The 22,849-nt window shown below is 48.5% G+C and overlaps 3 protein-coding genes across 20 annotated transcripts; 1 reads left to right on the top strand and 2 right to left on the bottom strand.

Annotated features, from left to right (window-relative positions):
- Positions 1–213: 213 nt before the first annotated feature.
- CEP104 (centrosomal protein 104) lies at positions 214–14,637 on the bottom strand. 14 transcript variants are annotated; one of them, XR_010467474.1, is made up of 22 exons: positions 14,502–14,637; positions 13,691–13,855; positions 13,218–13,391; positions 12,778–12,916; positions 12,081–12,146; positions 11,623–11,699; positions 11,286–11,454; positions 10,917–11,075; positions 10,108–10,356; positions 9,765–9,968; positions 9,172–9,339; positions 8,762–8,935; positions 8,116–8,292; positions 7,606–7,812; positions 7,022–7,138; positions 6,792–6,828; positions 6,274–6,355; positions 5,569–5,660; positions 5,109–5,247; positions 4,594–4,661; positions 3,982–4,072; positions 214–2,747 (listed from the first exon to the last, which is right to left on the bottom strand). XR_010467474.1 is itself a non-coding variant. In XM_065037842.1 (22 exons), exons 2-22 carry the CDS (start codon positions 13,801–13,803, stop codon positions 2,611–2,613), a joined length of 2,856 nt encoding a protein of 951 aa, XP_064893914.1. In that variant the 5' UTR covers positions 13,804–13,855; positions 14,502–14,637; the 3' UTR covers positions 214–2,610. The 14 variants fall into 14 exon arrangements, 13 of the variants coding, with proteins under 13 accessions (XP_064893914.1, XP_064893916.1, XP_064893915.1 ...); XM_065037842.1 differs by having other exon boundaries at positions 5,552–5,660; XM_065037844.1 differs by having other exon boundaries at positions 214–696; positions 5,552–5,660.
- Positions 14,597–18,461, top strand: DFFB (DNA fragmentation factor subunit beta). 2 transcript variants are annotated; one of them, XM_065037874.1, is made up of 7 exons: positions 14,597–14,730; positions 14,801–14,927; positions 15,529–15,717; positions 16,425–16,504; positions 16,670–16,840; positions 17,041–17,141; positions 17,500–18,461. In XM_065037874.1, exons 1-7 carry the CDS (start codon positions 14,617–14,619, stop codon positions 17,714–17,716), a joined length of 999 nt encoding a protein of 332 aa, XP_064893946.1. In that variant the 5' UTR covers positions 14,597–14,616; the 3' UTR covers positions 17,717–18,461. The 2 variants fall into 2 exon arrangements, with proteins under 2 accessions (XP_064893946.1, XP_064893945.1); XM_065037873.1 differs by having other exon boundaries at positions 16,670–18,461.
- C21H1orf174 (chromosome 21 C1orf174 homolog) lies at positions 15,889–21,808 on the bottom strand. Of its 4 annotated transcripts, none has more exons than XR_010467475.1 (4): positions 21,600–21,808; positions 20,611–21,108; positions 17,171–20,174; positions 15,889–17,087 (listed from the first exon to the last, which is right to left on the bottom strand). XR_010467475.1 is itself a non-coding variant. In XM_065037876.1 (4 exons), exons 1-3 carry the CDS (start codon positions 21,789–21,791, stop codon positions 20,064–20,066), a joined length of 801 nt encoding a protein of 266 aa, XP_064893948.1. In that variant the 5' UTR covers positions 21,792–21,808; the 3' UTR covers positions 15,889–17,421; positions 20,055–20,063. The 4 variants fall into 4 exon arrangements, 3 of the variants coding, with proteins under 3 accessions (XP_064893948.1, XP_064893947.1, XP_021137510.2); XM_065037876.1 differs by having other exon boundaries at positions 15,889–17,421; positions 20,055–20,174; XM_065037875.1 differs by having other exon boundaries at positions 15,889–20,174.
- Positions 21,809–22,849: the final 1,041 nt, after the last annotated feature.

The following is a 22,849-nucleotide window of genomic DNA, read 5'->3' as shown; positions in this document are numbered from 1 at the left end:
AAACAGTGTCTTCATGCGCTAAATTTGGCTCATTTGTATGCACAGCGGGTGAAGAACCCTGGGTTTGGAACACGGACATCACTAGTACAGCGTTTGCCGCAGCCGTGCACCACGAACACAGCAAGGGGCTCCGCTGGCATTGCTTCCGCGGCCACGCTGCCCCAGCGCGGAGCCACGGCTCTCGCAGCAGCTCCAGCATGCACAGGCACCGTCTGAACTCGCTAAACACATTTATTAAATAAGTGCAATAAAAATAACTTAGATGCTCAACCCAAGCGACTCTTTTCTCTTGAAATGATAGCGATAAAAGCTCTAGGCTTTAAATACCTTATCTGCTTATCCAGTACTTAGGGACGGCATAATTACATAATTGCTCTCCTGGGGTAGCGAACTCCAGGCGGTCACGTTAGCTGAATTCCCGGCTGCTCCCGCTCGGCTCTGCAGGTTGGATGGGTGAAAACAGCGTGGTTGGCGGAGAAAGAGATCAGACGGAAAACAGCCCACGCGGCAGGAACGATGGTCTGTTCCTCCTCCAACAACCATGTCCCGTCATCACCGACTGAAGTTTCCTGAGAACTCCTTGTGCGAGCCAGACCTGCCCCTGGGCAACAGTTTTGCTCCGGAATATTTTGCTCAAGACTTCACGGCACAGGAACGAACTCCACGGTGTTTTTCACACCAGTGTGTATTTTGCCACTGCAGAAAACACAGGTTGTTTATTAAGCGAAAGGAAGCAGCCCAGCGGAACCAGCCTTGAGAAGTGACGCAGGCGGTACCGCTGTGCCCAGCGCCCAGCAGAACCAATGGCTATTCTGCTTGCATAGGGAACCAGGTCCTCAAATGGGAACCGGTGTCACTGAAGTAAATAAAAATACATGTGTATCTGTTAAGATAGATAGTCCTAGCGTATATATATAATCACTAATATATATATATTTGGAAGAGTTCAAGAAACAGTTTATATAAAGACTTTCAAAATACGAGCGCGCTGATGTACCTGTAAAATTCAAACGCTTGTGGATAGGCTGCACGCAAACCATCAAAACCGCATTTTACAAAATCAGTGCTGCACATACAAAACAATACCGCAGATTCACTTTGTGGTAGAAAAAACAAAACTAAACAAAACAACAACAAAAAACCACAAACAACAAAAAAAACAACCAAGAAAAACAACCCCCCATGATCACTCCGTGCCCCACTAAGGTTGGTTTTTTCCTTTTCTTTAGGGGCTATTTCTTGGGGATATATTTCAGAATTAACTGTGAGATTTTAAAGCGTAACATGAATTTTTACAGTAGCTCCATCGATACACACTCTTATTACACACCAATGGGACTCTCACAGTTCAGCTTCATTCTCTTGTCAAGCGGACTAATAAGGCACTTAGTGCACAGCGAGGCAGCGCCAACAGCTATTCCGTGTTCCTCCCATGCAGTGTCCAACCAGCCCGTTCGCTGTTGTATTTGCTGCTGATTCTCGGCGTTGAGCAGCGCTCTGGGTGCTGCTCCACTGTATTAAAACTCAAAACCTGACATATTAGCAAAGGCTTCCACAGCAAAACCTTTTGTCTTTTAGCAGAGCCGTGAGGAAGGATTCTGCTGGATGGAATTGTTTACCCGTTGACTGGTTCCAGCCTTTATCTATGCAGGATCATACAAGCCCTTCAGATACCCCAGATGCACATTTCCTACAGCCCGACAGGTATTTCCTTCTATACGTGCACACATTTTTCATCTCACCGGCTGCACATCAGAGCCGATGAGCGATGGCCTTGCTGAGGTACCAACATCACCATCACACCGAAGGAACCCGTGCGACCGCAACGCGCCTGGTTTGCTCCTTGCATATCCGTATTTTCAATGGCATCCAGTCTAACTGGGATGAATTCTCTGTAAACGCACTGGTGCGATGCAGAGGTACACCCAGCCAGCACACACAGTTTAACCTGCAACCTATTTGTCTACCACACGTGACTGATGGCAAGACAAAGAACAATTACTTGGACTAGTACTTTCAGCATGTTATAAAGTCAATTTTGGCAGAAAACTATTAGCAATATCTTCTGCAATTATTACATTGAAGTGATCAAGTAGTAAAGTCAGCTAATACAGGTATTACTGCCCAAGCCTTCAGAATATATACTGCAAACAAGTGCCATGCTTAGATCAAAAGAACAAAGGCCTTTCAGCTCTGTCCTGCATATCTAGCACAATTTCTGCATAGTCGGTTTCTTGCTCTTCCCCCCAATAAAGCCAAACCACAAATGCCTGCGGTGTTTGTGCCTTCAGGAAATCCCTTACCGGATCTCAAAGCCGAGGAACCAGCCGAAGGCCAACGCCAGAGCTTCTGGCGCGGCGCGGGGAGCGGGGCAGCCAGGGCTGTGCCACGGCCCGTGCACATTTCTAACGTCAGCGTTTCTAGGAGAAAACCGGAGCGCTGCACAGCCAGTAACGCCAACGTCACTGCACTGGGCAAGAGCCACTCCAGGCTGGTGAACAGCCCTGGGGAGCCAAACGACAAAGAGGATGGGAGTAGCGCACATGTTTTAAATAACTAATAATAACTATACGCCCAGTTATTAAGACAAAGGAAAAAATACTTGTCCTGTCATCGCTTTGAGTATGTTTTGCCAGTGCTTTTATTTGGGCCCCCTACTGGGGTTGGGATCTTGCTTCCTATAGAGGGAGGTCGAGCTTTTGCTCCTGAAGGACCTGGCTTCCTGAAATACAGGCCACCTAGTTTGCCTGTGAAGAGAAAATACAGACAGTTATTGCAAGCACATCTAGTCCCAGTCTGGAATTTTATCTCCTAGTTTGATTCTTGAGATATTTGAAGCCTGACTGAGCGACGCTAGCGACCGAAATCTGGCCGGCACCCAGCCTGAGGCGCAGCCCACGGAGCGGGGCGACCGAACCGGCGGGGTTCCCCTTCTGGCTCCAGGAAGCTCTGGAGCTTTAGCTTGATCCTGCAGCATTTCGGTTCCTTCTGAGTGTGTTTCTGAATTCTAAGCAGCAGGAAATTATCCAGTGTTCACATTAGCAAGCAGTAATGATGAGGATAGAGACAGACAGACATGACTGTGGGTCCAGTTCAAGACTGGAAACTGCCGAGTTGGACCACATTCATGGACAAGAGCTGAAAGAGACAACTCCACAATTCTTTCCAGGAACTTGGGATTGTTGTGAAACACAGATGCGAGCAAAGCGAATACCAGAGAGAGGAGGTGAACTCGGGCAGGGACCTGAGCACGCGCGGGCGGCAGAACTCTGCAGAGTCTGGAGGAGGAGAGGTATTGCGTGTGACCGTCTGAAAGAGCTTTGGTGCTGCAGGCAGTGAAAATAGCTTGTTTGTTTAACTTCTCTGTTCAGGAAATAAAAGGATTTTGCATGTGCTTCATAAATAAAGATGACTGTTAAAAAAACCACCTGACATCAGCATCAATTTATCTTTGCTGATGAAGGAGCTGCACAATCATAAATTCTGCCTAGCTCCTGGGTCTGAACTGAAAAGGAAGAGCAGTACACAGCACTAACTATTCAATTCATCTTGTAATTAGGATCAGATTAACATCCTCTGATTGGACATTAAAAGCTAAATCAGGCTCTCGCTTCCCTGTGTCAGCACTCAGGAGCTTTCCAGAATGTTAACTGTTTGGTATCACCACCGATTGTTCCTCACGGCCACACTACTATGCAGAAACAAGACTGAGCTGATCAGCCTCTCAAATACACCAGTTTCCACAACCAACCGAGCTAATGCCTGAGTTTGGAAATTATTATTATTATTATTGAATGATTTCAAGGATTTGCTCCCTAAGTCTACTGTAGTCTGTACCAGAGAAATCCCAGTAGGTTACACAAATGCAGAACGCAGGTTGAACAAGCAATGGAGAGCCAGCTTGCTTTCAAGGCTGAAATACTTCAGTAAAGGTGATACGGTAAAAACCACAATCATCATTATCACAAAATTGTATCTTACCCGGCTGCACCAGAAGAGTTTTATTCATTGCGAACAACCTCCGTTGATTCATTTTACAGCCATCGTTGCTCATGAGGTGAAACTTCCAGGCCTGCAGCCAATTAAAAAGAAGTTATCTAACAAACCCAGCAAAATTAGCTGATCTTGTATCTAGTCACTGTGGGCACACAGACTTTTCAAAACATGGGGAAACGAGAGCTGCAGACAGATTCTATGGCAACAGCACTTTAATCTGCTCACTCATAAAAGCATGAACACCTTCCGACTTACTGAGTGCAACAGAAAGTAATGTACCAATTTTTTAATATAACTTAAAAGTCATATCACACTAAAAAAACAACAACCCACCATCCAGACGCCAGAAGTTGAAAGTGAGTGACCTTCGTTGTGGTTTTAAAATTTTCTTAATTAAAAACTGAGTTAAAATCAGGAAAAAACATGGAAAATCTTTTCATCTATACATATTTTTAACTGAAACAGCGTGGGCACAACTACATGGTTATGAGAATAGTTAAAACATCCAGCAACCAGGGGCAGGAGGTGCTGTTATAGAAAACAGGAGCAGCTCTTCACCCAGACAACAACATCAGAGCGGTCGGGCGGGCACCGTACCTCCTCTCCCGGGGGGAAGCTGTCGTGGCACAGCGGGCAATGGTTTGCCACGTCTTCTGGTTTGGCAGCTGAAATAATTCGAAAAATAGTGTAAGAATGGCAAAGGCAGGCTAATTTCAAATACAAGAGAACTTGCGCAACAAAGAACGTGAAACTACCCCATAGCTAATCCAGCTCCTACCCGATTAGCATCGACTGCTCCCAAAGAAGTCCTGTGTTTAACCATCCACAGCAAAACAAGAGCAAAAGGAGTGGTGGGGCTTGACCCGCAAGGATGTGGTACAGACTCTGCTCTCCTCCCTCGTCCTCCCCATGTGCATTCACAGAAATGAAGCATTTCAAGCACTGGGAAACTCAGGCATTTATTCCACAAGTGTTCCCCCTGGAGGAGTCACTTAGATTCCTAAATCCACAGTCAGTACCTAAATAGCAGCAGTCTGACTTGCCAAAACGACACAGCATTTCAAAGTCTGACTGACTCTTGCAGTTCAACCTTCCTGTTGGAAAGTACTCACGATTGCAAGTCTTGTTCTTCAGATGTTTGGGCAACTCATCTTTTGGAAGGGCCTCGGAGCACCGGTGACACCTCCCAAAGCTGTCCTTTTTGTCACAGTCGGTCAACAAGTGCTCCGTCAGGCTCGCAATTTCCACCACCTGCAACGGAGCGAGAGGCGCCCAAGATTTGTATCGCATCCCATAAAGAAGGGCAGTACTCAAAAAAACTGCTTACATGAGTTTTACAAGTCTCACTTTCCAAAACGACAAAAGGTAAATGACATTTTAGTCCAGTTAATACTGCTGCTATAACATCATGCTGCTCTTTTCCAAAAGCACTGCCCGAGATCACACGGGTGTGTTCAGAATTCATCTGCCTTAGCACTAAACATCTTGTGGCACCTTAGAACCAGAATAACAACAGTGAATGTCTTGCAGCAGCTCTAGAAAGTTCATGCCCAACCTGTTTGCAGTGCTCACATCTGGTTAGCATGGGACAGTGCTTCCAGTAGTGCAGATCCAACCCCTCCTCTGTGAAGGATTCGTCCCTTTCACCACAAAAAATACATAAGCTAGGGAAAAAAAATACAAACATCAGTAACGTCACAGGGTGAAACAGGTGAACCCCGTTCCCTTCACTATAGACTGTCCTGAAAAACAGCTAACATTTTGGTACAGCTAATTTTCCCTATGTAGTGCTGACCTTCAGACAGGGCATGAACAGATACTACTATACCATTTATGGTAAATACACCTAAAAAGCATTTGTTCCTACAGAAAGACACAATTCCAGAAGAGCACAGAGAACAGCTCCCTGGAACTGGCTTTCATGGCCCCAGAATTTTCAAATGTTGTTTCTCTGTCCTTATTCTACACCACAGGTGAAAGCTACAACATACCTTTGGCTTAGTTAAACCGGCAGCTGAACATCAAACTCCGGCAATTTCATACCCCGCAAGCAACTATTCAGAAAACAAGTTCAAGGTCACGCTATCCAAGAACTTTAAAACTCAGCATCTAGGATGGGCCGGTGACCATTCCAAATTTGTTAGAAGAGACTTTCTGTTTAATTGTTTAAATGTTGAAGGTATTGGCTTTGATCTACTGGAGCAGTACTATTATCATTATTAGCCTGCAGGTTACACTAAGTGCTTAAGGTGATCAGAAGCTGCTTATCTAACTTACTTATCCAAGTAATTTGCAACAGAGGGATGACCATCTGGGATCTCTGCTGCTGCGGGCGCTGGGCTTTCGTTCAGCTGGTAACCTGTACAAAGACAACTATTCAAACCAAGATCCCATTTGGGTTTTTGCGCATGCCCAGCAACACTGCTTCACCGGATCTCAGCGGCAACACCCCGACAGAAGTAAAGCATTGCGTGTTGGGAAAGCTGCACTGACAGACAACACCCCCGCGGGCAGCTGGGAAACTACTGCTGCAGCGATCTACGGCAGCAAAATAGCCTGGGGATTATCTTTACACGTAACAGATGATCTGCCTCGCATTGGGGAGAGATCTAAAGCAGCTTCAAGCCACGCCATGCTCTTTTCTTGTTATAAATTAACTGGTTTGACTCAGCCAATCCAAAGTACTCTGGCATGTTTTTAACTGAGAGAATTCAATAATCCATTAGGCATCTAGAGTGTTTCAAAGGCATCTTGAACTATCTCTGCATCTCCTAATACTATTTGAAACTACCTACCTTGGTGCTTTGGCTTCTGAAAATCAGATTCTTTCTCCTATGGAATGAAGAAATTTAAGTCAGATACTCTCAAATCCAGCATAAGATAGACAAAGCTCTTAAGAGAAAGAGTCCAAATTTTATACTTAGGAATGTTTTAGTTTCTAATGAGACAACAGCAGTGTTAATGATCTAAGCCCATGATACCTGAGGAAAAAAGGATTAAAAAACTAAAATTCAGACCCCCTAACCTTTCCAGCTTGCACTTCTGCTTGTATCTCCTTGAGAGCTGCCAGCTGACCCTGCAGAACTCTTATTTCTTCCTGCTTCTGTTTCTCTGCCTCTTCTGTCGCCGCCCTTCTCTGTGCCTGTCAGAAACACCCTTTCAATTAGGAAAGTTTTTGGAGCGTCTGTCCTATAGAAGAGATTGCAAAACACACCAGCGTGGAGCAAACGGTCAGTGCAGCACAGGAAATATCCCGTGTGGCCAAAGGCCTGGGCTGCTGCAGGAGCAGCTCCTTCCCCAGCTCCTCTGCCCCCACAGCACATCCTCTGTGCCTGCCCTTTCCAGCATGAAACGGTGTGTGTGTATTTTCCAAACCAAGTGCGTGCTATCTCAGCAGCACTACCTCTGTAGTCTTTGTAGGCTTTAGTCACAAAGTACAGGGAATAAACCGAACACCAGCTTTTTACACTAAGGGTTGTTAACAACACACCTTCAGCTACCCTGCTACGTGTGTCGTTCTGTGTCTAACGCAGCTATGAGATCAGCACCCTGCACAGTCCAACACCACATTTAAAGCAGCTACGTGTGTTCTACAGTCTTATTACGTACCCTAATTTCAGCTTCAGAAAGTTTACCGTCTATTTTAGCAAATCCATCAAAGAGCGACTTATAGAGAACACTCTTGCGAATGCTCGCGTCATCTGGGGGAAGATATTCCAGTATAGCAGCCCTGTGCATCCTGTACATGGCAAAGATAATCCGCAACGCTGCATCACGAACTTCACAGACTCGGTGTTCCAAAGCTCCCGTCGCAAACTGAAAATAATAACAAAAAAGTTACGCTTCTCCTTTCCCACATGTTTTTTTAGGGACTTGTTCATTAGTCTAAGACAATTACTCCACTGCACTGGGACAACTCTTCATACAGACAAGTTTATGCAAACACTTTTTGACCCAGTGATTCTTCTATACTGGCATATTGCTGTCTCACATGGTCATGTGTTGTCACCTCCAAGGGGCTCCAACCCTCTTTAGTAACTCACTAAGCACTCAAACCAGACAAGCCCTAATAAAACAACAACAGAAATCACTTCACGTCCTGCAAACTCAAGCTCCTACCTTCATGACGCTACTGACGGTAAACCCAGAGTTCTCAGTTCCCATGTCTTTCAAGAGACATTCCACTAATTCCACTCGACTCATTGCCAGGTGTGCTGGGGAGTTTGGTTTCAACGGCTGAACCAGATGAACTGGAACAATCTGAAGAGGTTTAACTTCGCTGCTCAGAGCCATTTCCTACAAACACAGAGAGGCAGTGTGCCCACGGGAATGCTAAGTGAGGAAAAGGAACAGCCTTTGCTAAGGAGAGTTATTCTCAGTCACTTATAACAAGTAAACTGGAATAAGCCTTCCAGAAGAAGCAGCTGCTTGCTTGTTACTACAGCAGCCAGAAGCTGCTTGCAAAGGCTTTAACAACCCTGTTACAATTTTAGTTATGTCTCAAGCAAAAGAAGATAAGAACATAAGAGTTACAGCAGCTGCCATCTCCCCACACTGTCCCCCACAACAAAGGTGACGACACACAGCTAAAAAAACACCCCAAAGACACTGAGCAGGTGCCACCACTTCACCTTCCCTATAGGGCATCAACCTCCACAGCAGCAAACCCTGGACTTGAAGTCAAGTCTGATTAGACATTACCCACCTGTGAGCTCAGTGGCATTCCTAACGCAAATCAAACCCTCATTTGAAGAAAAACACCCACCTGAATAAAGGTAGAAGCCAAAAGGCGAAGACGGGATGAAGAGTCCCCTGTTCTAGAAAGCAAATTTGGAAGTGTTTTTTCCACACAATAAGAAGTTTCTAGTCTTCCTAGTTTATGTTTTGGTATATATTGGCTAATGATCATCTTCAAAAGTTTCAGGGAAGCTTGAAAAACCTAAGTTAAAAAGAAAAAGGAAACACTGAACAAAAATACCACACAGATCCCTGTTTTCATCCAATACGGTCAAGTCTTTTCTGTAGTTCTGAAAAAGAGCTGCAACAGGAATCTAGAACCACAGCGAAGCTCTCAATGGAAGCCACTTCAGACACCTCTCTTCCAGAAAACCTGTTGCTAGTGCTTAGGTGAAAGTTCCTCACTAGAGCATTTCTTATCAAACATATATAACTTACTGAAGACACGATGTCTTTGATGGCTCTCCTCACAAGGAAAACGGCAGCCCTCAGCATGTTCTTTAAATCGTCCTTTGGAGTGTTTACTGACATCTCCATCAGCTTCTTGTACACGGCCAGTAACGCATCTTCTCGGTATGACCAGGTTTTGGAATATGCTCCTGAAACCTGAACACAGAACAAGTATTACAATATTAATTCAACATTTATATACAGAAACATCCTCAGAAGAACATGTGAACTCGGGCATGAAATCCCCAGGTGTTTTCCACAGAAACGTGGCTTTTATTAAAAGAGGTGTTTCTGCACATATATTTGAAACATGATGAGTAAAATGGACTAACAGGTCAGGCTCAGACACAGCGGTGGTTTCTCTTCCTCTGCTTAGTAGCTCATCAAGTGACCAATTATAAAAGCTATGACATCATGTAAAGGTAGAAAAGAGGCACCCATATGCCCAAGGTCAAATTTTAATCTTGGATTTTTACGTGACATTTAAAAACCATATCAGTAGGTCTTTGTTGACAGAGCACGTATCAGATCAGCTCATCACAGATCACAACGCACTGTGCGTTTGTCTTGTCGTTCCTCACCAGAGCTTCTCCGAACACCTCCACGGCGGGGCTGGCCTCCCTCAGCGCCTTCTCCGACAGCGGCTCGGGCTCCCCGGCGATGCCGCCTCTCGGGGCGCCACTCACACCCCCCTCAGTCGCCTCTGCCTCTGGGCACGCCATCGCCGCCTCGGGCTGTTTGCAGACAGCTGGAAGGGGTCTCTCATCATAAGGTAAAAACTCAACCTAACACAGAAGAGAAAATCTGCTATTCCAGAACTGACTTAGATGTGAAGTTGGTTCATCACTACCTGAACACACTGTGATGCATTTTTTCCCTTTCAAAGCAGCATCGCTTTACTATTAACCAAGGAACACCACTCACATTTCCTTTGAGAAACGCTTCCTCGGAGGTTGCGGGATGGGTCATGGGAGGAGCAGGGGACCCGTGGGGCACGACGGGCTCAGCAGAGGCGAGATCTGCCAACTTCTCCTCCAGCAAAAGCTCTGCGCTCCACGGCTCTCCCGTCTGCAGTTCTGGGTGCTCACAAGGAGGGGAATTTGTAGCTTTTGTCCGCTGAGGACTGATAGTAGAAATCATAGACTCCAAAGGCAATTCAGAGGTTTTCTGAATCTGAGGAAGGGAAGGAGACTCGTAAGGCAAGGCGAACAACGCACTAAAATCCCTGTTCATAGAGCTGCAGCTCTGTCAGTCAACAAGACTCTGCTGCTTTCAAGTAAATATCAGCCCTAACTCGGAGACGTGTCATCATTCCCACTGGATGCAGCTTGATGAAACAATCAGAAATTCATTCTGTGTGGATGTGTGTGGGGAGAGATTATAAAGCTTCCCGTTCTGAGAAAAATGTAAAACTGTATTTTATCACATTAATTCTGCACGATACCAGCCCTGAAACTCCGCAAAACATTCAGGATTCTCATGTCACTTGCTTGATACCTTAACAGTTTAATGTAATGGAATTTATGGAGAACTGAGCACGTTCATAAAATGCCACATGCGGTCTCTGGTCTGGGAAATCCACAACCCAAGGAGAAAACTTAAAACCCGTATGTTATGGTTATAAATACCCGTGTAACAACTCTTACTCCCTGAACTTATTTTGGTTGCTCGGCCATTTCTATTTACAACAGCCACATGCCAAAGCCTCCTGAATGAGGAATAGCAGCACGCACCGCGAGCTCTGCGTCCAGCAGGCCATGGAGCTCCAGCTGCTGATACACCCTCAGGCGGTACGACTCCATTTGCTGCTTCTTCTTTTTAGCAAGATCATAATCCTCCTTCTCTACAGCGTAGCGCTTCTCCACCTCATACCGGCCAAGTCGTTCTCCTACCTAGAAGATGGTACAACAAGCAGCCTGGAGTCACATTTCTGTACATACATATATGTCTCGGTATTTCCAACCAAGTTATCAAACCAAGCGATCTGATTTTAAAATCACTGTTTTGAAAACAGACTGGAACTCACTATGACTCCACATAAAGGCGAGGGTGCCTGCTGGAACGCTGCTCGGCTCAAGAGACAGCCAGTCTCTCAACAATACCTTTTGCAAGTCCGCGATAGCCTGTTTGAGTTTCTTGGCGTAGTCGTAGCGCTCGTGATGGACAGCTTCGCGCTTCTTCTCGTCCAGCCTGCGGATTATCTGAGCCACTTCTGGGTCCTGGTACATGTCAAAAGCCAAATCATCCAGAGGTGAAATGGAGTCAGGTTTCCTGAAGACATAAAATGAATAAGATAAGCTTTCAGCTAATCCAAAATAGACCAGGCTGAGTACATGTCTCCCCTTTTCACTAGCAGGGAACTAACAAGGTATGCAGACGGAGAACTACTTTAGACCAAGCAGACATTTTGCCAGGGTATATGCAAAAGAACATCCTTACCCAAGGTACGTTCCATCTAAGGCAGGATCATCTGATTTAATTCCCAGGTAGTGGTCTATCAGCTTCTCTCTGGAAGGCTTTGTAGGGGGAAAAGATATCTTTACGCACATCCCTCAACACCAAGTGTGCATTCAGGACAGAAATTCTGACTTTCCCCGGTCAACACAAGGTACGCAACTTTCAATATGCCACCAAACAGAAATATTGTAACAAGAGAATTCAAAGAGGCTGAAAATGCAGACGTCCCAACTGATTATGGTTTAGTTTTTGTATCCACAAATGAGACTCAATTTCTGAGAGCTTTCTTGGAGATAACATTAAAAAAACATTTTTAAAACATCAATGATAGCAGTTCTGCTACAGCGCAAGAGTAGTGGGAGACGCATTCCAGTACCCCAGGAGCCCCGGAACCCAACACGCGCAGCAACAGTAAAAAGACAGGAATGCTTCACACTTACAGTATTATCGCTGTCATTACTGTAGTCTGCTGGATCTCCAATAATATTTATAGCTACTAGGGCAACCTGGGATAGATTTAAAGAAAATGTAAATGCATAAGGTCATTACATTTGCCATATCTTAGGAAAACTGAAACAAAAAACTGGAACAAGAAAATAGGAGCTGTGGTCTCCAGGGTGGTATGGAAGCAAAGGAAAGCACTAAGGGCTAAATGTACTTCATGCTTCATTAAAGATTTATTACTGATCTACAGACCACATCGTAGAGTCATCAGTCTGAAGCACAAAGAGTCTCTGCACAACTGGGGCGGGAATCCGCTTTCTCCGCAGCAGGCTGCTGCAGAACAGCTCACTCCACGCCAGGACCGAGGCGGCTCTGCCGCGGCCGCAGAGCTGCTCTCAGAGGAACAGCTCTGTCTGCGGCACCGCGCCTGCCGCGCAGCCCAAAACTCACCGTGAAAGGCGCTAACGGAACGCGTGCTTGGCTTGTTTGTTCTGGGGAAGCTGCACGCACTGGTCATGGTTCTAAGCCACTCATAACCTCTTATTAGTATTTTCTCTTTTAAAAGAAAACGAAATAAACCTGGAAGCTTTCAACCAATGTTTTTAGCTTCTGCAATCAAGGGAGCAGATTTCTATGCCTGTTCTGTACCACGGAAACTTCATCTAGCTCACCAAGTAAAGACTCTTAACTTACCTGACTATATAAGTTGTATTTATTGACATAATTTTTATGGAAAATCAGCTTCAGGTACTGGCCAACTGCATCCATATACACAGATTTTAACTCCCGTGCTTTGAAATCAGTCTTTTCATTGTCCGAGAGAGGGACATAACTGAGAAGGAAAATGGAACAAGTAAGCAGGGGAGAAGTACAAAGACACAGCTGTACTTTGATAAGGCTTAAAACTCCCTCATAACTACAGCAGTTTGTGCTGTCACCTGTCAAGGCTGATCAGCTGCATCATGACTCCTACACCTGCCTCTTCAGCTTTGTTACAGATCTAAGCAAGTACAGACTCGCTTTACTCCTTGCAGCACCGCGTATCAATGCTGCACGCAAGGAACAATGAATATCGTTTGCTCCTGAGGCCTTTCTGATTAAGGCAGTAAAACATTTGGAGCTTTTTGACTTACCCTAGTCTGTGGAACCTCTCTGACTGATAAGGAGCAAAGTATGCAGGCAAGCTTTCACCGATGTAGAACTCAATTTTGCTTGAAATCATGTACTGGTGAGCAAGCAACTGCAGTTTTCGTATTCGACATCTCTCCACCAACTGCAGGACAATCTCCTGTGGATACTGACAGAGTCTGAAAACATACCATTTCTGAATCATCTTTTGAAAAACGCTTCCAGCTTAATAACTTTTACGAAACTTTCCAAAGTTACTATAGTCTAACTCAGCATTATAGAGATTGTAAAAAGAAGCCAAACAGTAGAGCAGAAAAAATTGTGACTTTATTTAATCCATGGGATTCAAGCAACGTTTTGGGGATTGTAATCAGCTTGGTCTGGGATGCTGTAAACTACTCGGAACACGCAAGGTACATCTCCCACTTAAACTCACTCAGTGCCGTAGAACTACACCCACTCCCCCCGCTCACGGTACCTGGGCGACCGCCACCCGTTCACTGTCGGTGCGTGAACCATCAGCTCTTTGGCGCTGAACCCATCTTCGTGTCCCGATGAACTCACAACTACAAACCCGATCTTGTGTGGCATCCTGCAGAGGCCAGCGAGTCAAAGCCCTGATGTTTCAAGCTTAAGCCAATCCCTGGAAAGACAATGAAAGAACACTGAGACGCTACAGCCAAAGAATTAAATCCTGCGGCCCACCACATCACGAGCTGGTGACTACAAATCTGAATTTGCTTTAATTAATATTGGCACCATATTCTTATGCTGAGCATTTTGCTAGTAGTTAGCGAAACGTAGGTTTGGCTAACTTGTGCAGCAGTTTGCCAATGAACTCAATTCAACCCGCTAATACGAGATGGAACTTGAAACTATTTGAGTTCCGAAACACGCACAGGAGCAACCTGTGCACTCGGACCAAGGGAAAACCCGATGGTAAAGCGGCAGAGCATCCGTTCAGCCCAGCGCTCCCAGGGCCGGCAGCGCGGGGAGGAACGGACGGGCAGGACAAGGACCCCCGACCGCCGCTCCCCACCCCGCAGTGATATTATGCCGTTAATTTACGCCTCTCCCCTTAGCCACAGGCCGAGGCCCGCAGGCCCCGGAGGGGTCACGGCCGGGCCGCGGACAGGGCCTCCCTGCGGGCGGCCTAGCGCACGGCACCGGGCTTGCGGGGGCCTGGGGGAGGCTCGCCCGGCCGGAGGGGAGAGAAGGGGAGAGGAAGGGAAGGAGGAGCGGGGGAAGCGGCGGGGGGAGCGGCCAGACCAGGCCCCGGACTCACTTGCCTCAGCGCGGCCGCACCGCCCGCTCTCATGGCAACGCCGTGCCCGCCCCTGCGCGTGCGCGGCCGCCCCAGCCGCCCCGGGCGCATGCGCGGCGGAGCGGCCCGGGAGCGCGGCCATGGCGGAGCCGCTGCGCCCGTTCCGCCTGCGCGGCTGCGGCAGCCCGCGGAAGTTCGGGGTGGCGGCCGGGAGCCTGCGCGGGCTCCTGCGGAAGGGCTGCCGGCTGCTGCAGGTGCGGGCCGGGCCCGGGGCGCGGGGCCGCTGGAGAGGGCCCGCCCGTCCCTCACCCGCCCCGGGGGCAGCTTCCCTTGGCAGGCAGCCGGCTCTGCCTCTACGAGGACGGGACGGAGCTGAGCGAGAGCTACTTCCGCGCCTTGCCGCCGAACACCGAGCTGGTGCTGCTGGGCCCCGGAGAGACCTGGCGGGGCTGTGAGTGCGCCGGGGGGAGCGGGGAAAGGGACCCTGGGGAGCCCCATCTGAAGGGCTGGGGTGGGCTGGGCTCCCCGGTTTGAGAAGGACAAGGAGTTAGCGGAGGGAATCCGGTGGTGGGCTGCGAAGATGCGGAGGGGTCTGGAGCATCTTTCTGATGAGGAGAGACGGAGAGAGCTGGGGCGGTTGAGCTGGAGAAGCTGAGAGAGGTGTGATCAATGGGATCAGTATCTCAGGGTGGGTGTCAGAGGATGGACCAGTTGGTTCAGTGGTGCCCAACGCCAGGGTGAGGGGCAACGGGCACAGACTGGAACACAGGAGGCTCTATCTGAACATGAGCAGAAACTTGTTTGTTGTGAGGTGCCAGAGCCTGGCCCAGGCTGCCCAGAGCGGGTGTGGAGTCTCCTTCTCCGAGACATTCAAACCCCCTGGACCCACCTGTGTGATCTGCTCTGGTGACCCCGCGTGAGCAGGGCTGGGATGGGGATCTATGGAGCTCCTGAAACCAAATCAGGTGGGCAGGGCCTGGCACAGCCCTGTCCCCTCACCCGCCGTCCCCTCACCCGCCGTCCCCTCACCCGCTGTCCCCCCGCCGCCGCAGGTGCCAGCGACATCGCGGGGCTCCTGGCCGCGTTCTCGGGGCAGCAGGCGGCCGTGGTGGCGGCGGCGCGGGCGCTGCTCTCCGGAGAGCGGGCCCCCGGCAGGCAGAGGCTGCTGGCGGATCTGATCCACAACCTGAGCGGAAACATCCTGGCTGAGGACAAGGGGGACGACGAGAAGTGGTTCGAAGGTACCGGCTGTCGCCCCCGGGAGCTGCTGAGGGGCAGCGGGTCTCTGCCCTAAAGAGTCGCTTCTGTCAATGTGACTGTTCTTAGAGAAAAGTAGTTTAAAAATCTGGGAGTCCTTCTGGCTGGTGTGATTTGGTACCTGGTCAGGGATAAGTTATCACAGTAGCAGGCAATTGTAAGTTTCTTTTGAATAGATGTGTATTTACTATCAGAAAACAGTAACAAAAGCAGTGTTCCCTATTGTTGTATCCAAGCTTGCTCCAGAATACATTTTTCTCCATTAACATAGGCCTGCATTTACAATCTTTTAACAGTTTGCTAATCATATATTGATCATTTACATGCATCAGCCAGCTAATCGTTACATTTTCTTTATACTCTCTTTGCAAGTTCCGCCTCCCATTCCTAAGTCATCGTTTCAGTTCCTCCTGAAAAATTTGGTTTTGTTTTCACAATCCCTCGGTGTTCTGTGTATGCACATTAATGAGAAACATTTAACAGCTCTAATACCAGCTACTGCTCTCAAAGCAGACGCTCTGCATCATCCTTTTGAGTGCTAAGAGCAGGGTAGTGTTGAACCAGTGAAATAGAAGGGAGAAAGAAAAATAATCTGTGCATGCTGAGCTTGTGCAAAGAAGGGCTGGACCCCCAGCTGGGCAGAAGCGGAGCACTGAAACACCAAGTTAAAACACAATCTAACTGCCTTTAGGTCTCCAGTCTCGTTTTAAGAACAAATCGAGCTACCTGCGATACAGTTGCGAAAGCAGAATACGAGGCTACATGAAAGAGGTAAAAGTTTCTGTTGAAGTAACTTATTTTCAAGCTTCTAGTAAAAATAATTCTTTGCCCGCATATATATAAAATGCTTTTACAGTGCAACGTTGGTTGTAGAAAAGAGCCTCAGGCTGCTATAGGCACCGAGGAATGATTGGGGTTGTTTTCCCTCCCTCCTAGGTTAGCAGTTTTATTTCACATGTTGATCCTACAGCAAGAGACGCATATAAAGGGATAACGGACCTGATGTCAGACAAGCTGAAGTCTGTGAAGTACAACGGGTGCTACTTTGACAGGAGGGAGGCGGCGGCGGCGCGGCTGTGCACGGCGGAGGGCTGGTTCTCCTGCCAGGTCGGTGCCGGACGGCCGTGGTGCGGCGGCAGCAGCGGGGCTGGCGGCAGCACGAGGGAAGGAGGCAGTTACGGGCTGTGTGTGGCGTGGGATCGGGTCTGGCAGGGCGGCAGTGTCACAGCTGCCCGTGGTGAGGGCCAGCAGAAGGGCTGCGCTGGTGACGAGCGTTGTACCCTCACTGCAGCCGTCGTGTTTTACAGGGGCCTTTCGACAGCGCTGACTGCCCGTGCAAGCATTCCATCAACCCCTACAGCAACAGGGAAAGCAGAATCCTCTTCAGCACCTGGAATCTCGATCACGTGTACGTATCAAGTATTAATCCAGACCTACCTGTTCCGTGCTCCTCTTAGGCAGGCGAGGCGTCCTGAAGACAGATCTCAGTGTTGTCCCTCATTCCTGCTTTGCCTCTGTTCGGGTTTTCTTAGTGCGGAAGCGCACCCGTCCTCGCGTTAATCCTTTGTGGAGACTCTGACAAAACCCCTCAGACCCGTTTTCAGGCATTGTGCATTTGGGAAGCAAACATAATATGCTGAACTGATTTCCTCCTAAACCTAGTTATGGTGAAAGGATTCAAATTCTGCCTAAAAGGAAGATAGAGACTTGATTATTACGAAAAAGCCTTTTGATGGCAATATTGTTTTCTCTTTTGTGTACTGAAGAATAGAGAAGAAACGTGCTGTCATCCCAGAGCTGGCAGAAGCTGTCAAAACACGAGCTGGAAGGGAGGTGAACTGGGAGTACTTCTATCAGCTGCTGTTTACCGTGGAGAATTTAAAACTTGTACATATTGCTTGCCATAAGAAAACCAATCATAATCTCAGCTGTGACAAAACTAAAATTTACAGAGAAAGGAAGCAAAACCACAAGATTTTATAGTGCTACCTCTGAAGTGACTTGTGCTTTTTTAAAACTAACATCACGTGGTATGATTCTTAAATAGCTCTAGTTTGTTAAACAAAAACTGATTTAGGAGTCCCTGGCAAAAGAGACTTGCTAAGTAATTCAAGTGCAGCCTCACAAAGCGTGTGCTTGTGTGGCTCCCCGTTCTGCTGTCCCGCCCCCCCGCTGACCGCAGCCGATCGCACTGCGCAGCGCCGGGAAACACAGCTGGAGCCAGCGCAGAGATGAGGCCGGAGCCGCCCGTCACGCCCTGTGATCGCTTTCTTGCCGTGAGGAATGTAGGTCCAAATCTCACAGTACAGAGAAATGAAACTCAGACATTTCTTAAAAACTGACCCCAGGGGACTTGCGGATTCCGGTTTCTTGGTGCTGCGTTGGGTGCGCGTCTCCCGGCAGGGAGGCCGGGCCGTGGCACGTCTTTGCTTTACCACCTTTGCTCTCTGCCAGCTTCCCCGGTGCTTTCCCTCTCCTTTCAGAGAGCTTCTGCCTCTTTCGCTTGAGTTTGCTTAAGAAATACAAGCCAAGTTACCGTATAATGATCATGTTTACTTGGTGCTTTAGAGAATATTGCTCTGCAAAACACTTCTACCTCAGGTAACAAAATGCAAACAGATCAGTTTTTACTTGATTTCTTTTTAAATATCAGCCGATAGAAACTGAACTTTTAGTGACTATCAGTGTAAATTATGTGATTTTTTTTTAAATAAAAAAATTAGCACCATCTTTGTGTGTGTGTGTGTGTGGAGGCAGCGATGCAGGAGTGGTTCGTCGGTGCAATACGGTGTGGCCGATACAGGCCAGACTGAGCGCAGGGAAACGTGTTTGTGAAGGGAGGGTGAGCTGCTCGCTGCCGTGTCAGTAGCTGGGCTGTGGGAAGAGCTCGGTCGTGCCGCACGGCGCTGCCCCCGTTCCACCCCGCGCGGAACCGCGGTGCCGCAGCGCTGCTGGGCGAGCCGAACCCACCACGGCTGCGAAGCGCGCGAGCGTTACCACAGAGTACTGATGCACTTCAAACAACAAACCAAATCCCCATCCCAGACATTTCAATACGAAACGTGAGCAGGTGCATTTTAAAGACAGGATTTCTAATAGCAGAGCACTGGACTGATCCCTCCAGATTGCGTCACCGTCACCGAGGTGGAAACTGCGCTGTTTGGGCGTTGGGGAAGGCAGCACCACGAAGGTTGTGATGACAAACACAGCGTGGTCTGCCTGGCACACCCATACCAACCATCTTACACAGTGCTGAAACCACAAGGAACGTGTGTGTGCCAAGACGTATTTGCTAGAAAGAGACAGTAGCAAGTACGGCATTGAAGGAAAGCTGGGAGAGCTGCTTCAAGATGGAGATGTGCTGAAAACCATGAATATGCTATTAAAAAATCTGGTTTTTCTGTGTTACGAGATTAGAGTGAAAAGGAGCCAAGAAATATCGTTGACAGAAACAATGCATCAGCTGGAGTGGAAATGTGAATGTATTAACATGTCATGCATATACAATTCGTTTGGCTTACAACTTCTGAATGTTTAACAGCCTATAGCTGTAGAAATTAATATTTATTTAAACCATCTGCTGATAACATTTTCTCTATATTTTTAGAAACATAGAAAAAACTATTTATAACAATAAAGATCTGGAAGCTTATTGCATAATCACACTTTCAAAGAAGTATTATCATAAACACTGGGTGAGTTAACAGTTCCTGAAGTCATCTGAGGCTGCTCAGCATTTTCTAGAAGCGCCAGCCAGAATAACCAGCTTGGTGGACTGACCCATGTCCCCAGCTATCGATACCCGTTCATCTCCCCAGGCCAGCGCCGACAGCTTTCCTTCCTCCCTTATCACCACCTGCGTATTTGTTTATGAAGTTCCTATTCACACCCCTTAGAAGTGAACAGAAAGTCCTGCACAGGCTGCATGACGCAGCTGTTCCAAAGCGGCGCCCAGGGCTGCGCTGGCGGCCGGGGACGCGCCCGGTGTCACGGGGGTTGTTCAGAGAACTGATGCGCAATAAAAACGTCCTGCGCTTGCAGAGATTAACAGTGCTGAACTCACACTGACAGCGTGACACGCCCTGAGGCTCTTCCTAAATATCAGTGGTAAAATGATAAACTACAATTTTTTTCCAAATAGCTGAAAATTCAGTCACTATCTGCCCCAGCTAATGGTGGGAGAATTCTGTATCTGCCGACTCCAGAGAAACAAACTCTACCAGTTTTCCTCTCAAGAAAAGGCAAACGCAGACACCTTATGTTAGTGACACAGCCAAGCGTCATTATGTGCTTGCAAAGAAAAAAGGTTTCATTTATTTACAGTTTGTTGTTAGACAACATCCTCTTCCTCCTCCTCCTCGTCTTCCTTTGCGATGAAATGCAGCTTTCTGAATTCTCGCCTGCTCATCCTTGTTCTTGGGAGCGCAGCTGCGGGCAGATCCTTTAAAGACAGAGAGAATGGTTGAGGAAAGGCTGTTGTGGCAAATGGCAGAACTCCCACCTCTCCACGTCCGCACATTTCCACATCGATACGTGAGGCACCAACACGCCTCCGTTCCCAAGAATGACGGTAAACACAATTAAGAACCAATGACCGGGGAAAATCTATTTCAACAGAATAACACTGAGTAAAAATACCTATCATATGGAACTGGATTAATAAAATCTAAACAAGAAAGATTTTACAGCTGAAACTAACTTGCCTTGGCAATTAACATCATCTCTGAGGCAAGCAGTTCTATCTAGGGGATAGGGATATGACTCCAGATGTCTACCAACACTGGCCTACAATTTTGAGGCTAACCTACTTCTGCTGCAAGATGCAAGACTGAAGTGGAACAGAACTGAACGTGCAGAGCGAACAGCCATCATCCCACCTTGAGGAACTCGCCGTCCCCGAAGAAGCGGTGCACCGGCATGGGCTGGTTGCTGTCTTCGTCCAGGAATGCGCTGTTGTCCGGCTGCGCGGGCTCCCTCGGGACATCAGCGTCCGAGCCGGAGCCGTCGGAGCGCGCGCTGCAGCCGCCGTCCTCCTCCTCGCTGCCCGCGGGATCGGGCGCATCGCCATCGCCGTGCGTTCCTGACGCGGCGCTGCCGCATGTCACTGCGTGCGGCTCCGCAGACACATCGCCTTCCTTCTCCTGCTTGCCTCCCTTCGCCTCTGGAACGCTTCCACCTCTTCCCCGTTGAATTACATTGTGCTCTCCTGGATCTTCTGAGCGTTGATCCCCCTCAGGTGTTCGAGGTGTTTCCCCCAGTGCAGCAAGGTTTTCACTTCCACATGCAAGACCTTCTAGTTCTGAGTTTACTAGACTATTTTTTTCACACTTTAGCCTCTTAGGGGGTCGTCTGTCAGACACTTCGCATGAAGAACACTGTCAGAAGAATAAAAATAACATCACTGTATCTTTTAGCTGCAAGGCTGGATGTGGAAGCGAGGGGCTCCATCGAGCAAGGGGAACCTTATCCAAACTGCATCGCTAAGAAAAATAAAGAGTAGAAAGTGCACATGAAAAGGTGTAAAGAGAAGCAGCTTACACAAAACCACATCCATCTCAAAGCATAAACGTGGCTAATCACCATTTTCATACTTTCTTAGGGGTGCTGTAGATGGCAATTAATGGAGCAGAACGAACCCCGTTCCAGCACGATTTAAACAGGAACAGACCCAAACCCTGGCCCCGCAGCGCGCAAACGTGCCCCGCGCTGTATCCTGCACACAGGCGCCTGACAAAGTGGCAGGAAGGTAGAAGAGGCGAATAATTTACGAAATTCTCGCGGTAATTCCCTCATGGCGATGCTCAGTTTGCAGCTGTTAATCACAAGCTGCCCCCCCACCCCGCCGCCCCTTCCCCCGCGCTCCTACCGAGCTCGGCCGGCGGCTGCAGGCGGGCGGCGGCGCTTCCCCCGCGGGCTGAGCAGCGGCGGTTTTCGGGCACCCGCTCTCCAGAGCCCCCTGCCCATGGCGCCCGGGAACCCGCCGGGGCTCCGAGCGGCCTCGCTCCCCGGCGCCGCCCGCCGCCATCTTGGGCCGGGCGCGGCAGCCCGCGCTCGCCATCTTGTGGAGCTGCTCGCCCCGGGGCAGCCGGGCCTCACCGGGCCTGGCACCGCGAACCGGCCGGGCAGCGACCCCGGAGGGACCGGCGGAATGGAGCCCCGTCCCCACTCTCCCCATCACACAGACCTCGACTTAGGGCCTGCAGGCAGCAGTACGTTAAAATAAGCTTCAACAAAGCAAAAGTGGAGGAGCTTGCCTCCAGATCTCCCTGACGGGCTGCTGCCTGGGGGGAAAAAACCAAACAAATTCTGCCTGATCGCTGTATAGGTCATAAACATTTCAGATCTCTCGCTTCCCGTTGTGTCTTCCTTCAGGAGCAACGCTCGCTCCCGTTAGAAGATGTGCGGCCAGGGAGTTATTATTCAGATGTGCCTCTCAGTTCGCTCCCACAGTCCTCGGGGAACAAATTATGTCAGTAACTCAAATCCCTCTTTAACTTCAAGGACTCTGACGCTAGCAGATGAATTTCTGTGTAGCAAAGCAGCCCGACACCTAGATTTAAGTATGTAATTATCTTTGGTGATTTCGCTGGGGAGGAGGGACGGCGCGCTGCCCGCTCTGAGGAGGCGCTGGCCGGGGACGGCAGCGTCCGCAACGGAGCCCGGGGGCTCCATCCATCACATTAAACTGCAGCTCGCCCTTCTGTTAATTCAGTGCTTTGAGCACGCTGTGGGGATTTTTATAATTCTGTCCGGCTGAGGGCACAGGAGCTTGTTTTTTATAGCAGCCTTTAATGTTCCGGCTCAGTGCAGAGCAGTAGCGCGAGTCTCCGTGGTTTGAGGATATTACCTGTGCTCCTCAATCCAACTTAGCTGATAAAATGCTTGTCCGTTCATCCTCAGCTTAAAAAACATGAGGAACAATTTAAATGGCAGAAGTAAGTGGCAAGAGTGTACCTATGGGAACATTAAAGTACGACACTTTTGCTCAAAAGCAGCAAGTGTCCCCGGTAAGCCGCGGCGGTTCAGAGACGTGTGAGACATCCTTCTGCAATTCCTGCCGGTGCTCAGGGCTCCTCTGAGCTTTGTTCTTTGTCTGCGATCGTTCATATTATCCTC

This window comes from Columba livia, chromosome 21 (assembly GCF_036013475.1).
Source record: "Columba livia isolate bColLiv1 breed racing homer chromosome 21, bColLiv1.pat.W.v2, whole genome shotgun sequence".
NCBI classification, from domain to species: Eukaryota; Metazoa; Chordata; class Aves; order Columbiformes; family Columbidae; genus Columba; species Columba livia.
The sequence above is the reverse complement of the archived record's forward strand: the minus strand, read 5'-3'. Positions and strand labels throughout refer to the sequence as shown.

Excerpts from the sequence above, each read along its gene's own strand:
- DFFB (XM_065037873.1), top strand. The coding sequence starts at position 14,617 with ATGGCGGAGCCGCTGCGCCCGTTCCGCCTGCGCGGCTGCGGCAGCCCG. Across the intron at positions 14,731-14,800 it reads AGGGCTGCCGGCTGCTGCAG|CTTCCCTTGGCAGGCAGCCG; the intron begins GTGCGGGCCGGG and ends CCCCGGGGGCAG. Across the intron at positions 15,718-16,424 it reads CGACGAGAAGTGGTTCGAAG|GTCTCCAGTCTCGTTTTAAG; the intron begins GTACCGGCTGTC and ends AACTGCCTTTAG.
- CEP104 (XM_065037842.1), bottom strand. The coding sequence starts at position 13,803 with ATGCCACACAAGATCGGGTTTGTAGTTGTGAGTTCATCGGGACACGAA. Across the intron at positions 11,700-12,080 it reads GTAATGACAGCGATAATACT|CCTTCCAGAGAGAAGCTGAT; the intron begins GTAAGTGTGAAG and ends CCCCCTACAAAG. Across the intron at positions 8,293-8,761 it reads TGGCTTCTACCTTTATTCAG|GAAATGGCTCTGAGCAGCGA; the intron begins GTGGGTGTTTTT and ends CTGTGTTTGTAG.
- C21H1orf174 (XM_065037875.1), bottom strand. The coding sequence starts at position 21,791 with ATGGCGAGCGCGGGCTGCCGCGCCCGGCCCAAGATGGCGGCGGGCGGC. Across the intron at positions 21,109-21,599 it reads GCAGCCGCCGGCCGAGCTCG|TGTTCTTCATGCGAAGTGTC; the intron begins GTAGGAGCGCGG and ends TTCTTCTGACAG. Across the intron at positions 20,175-20,610 it reads GGGACGGCGAGTTCCTCAAG|GATCTGCCCGCAGCTGCGCT; the intron begins GTGGGATGATGG and ends CTGTCTTTAAAG.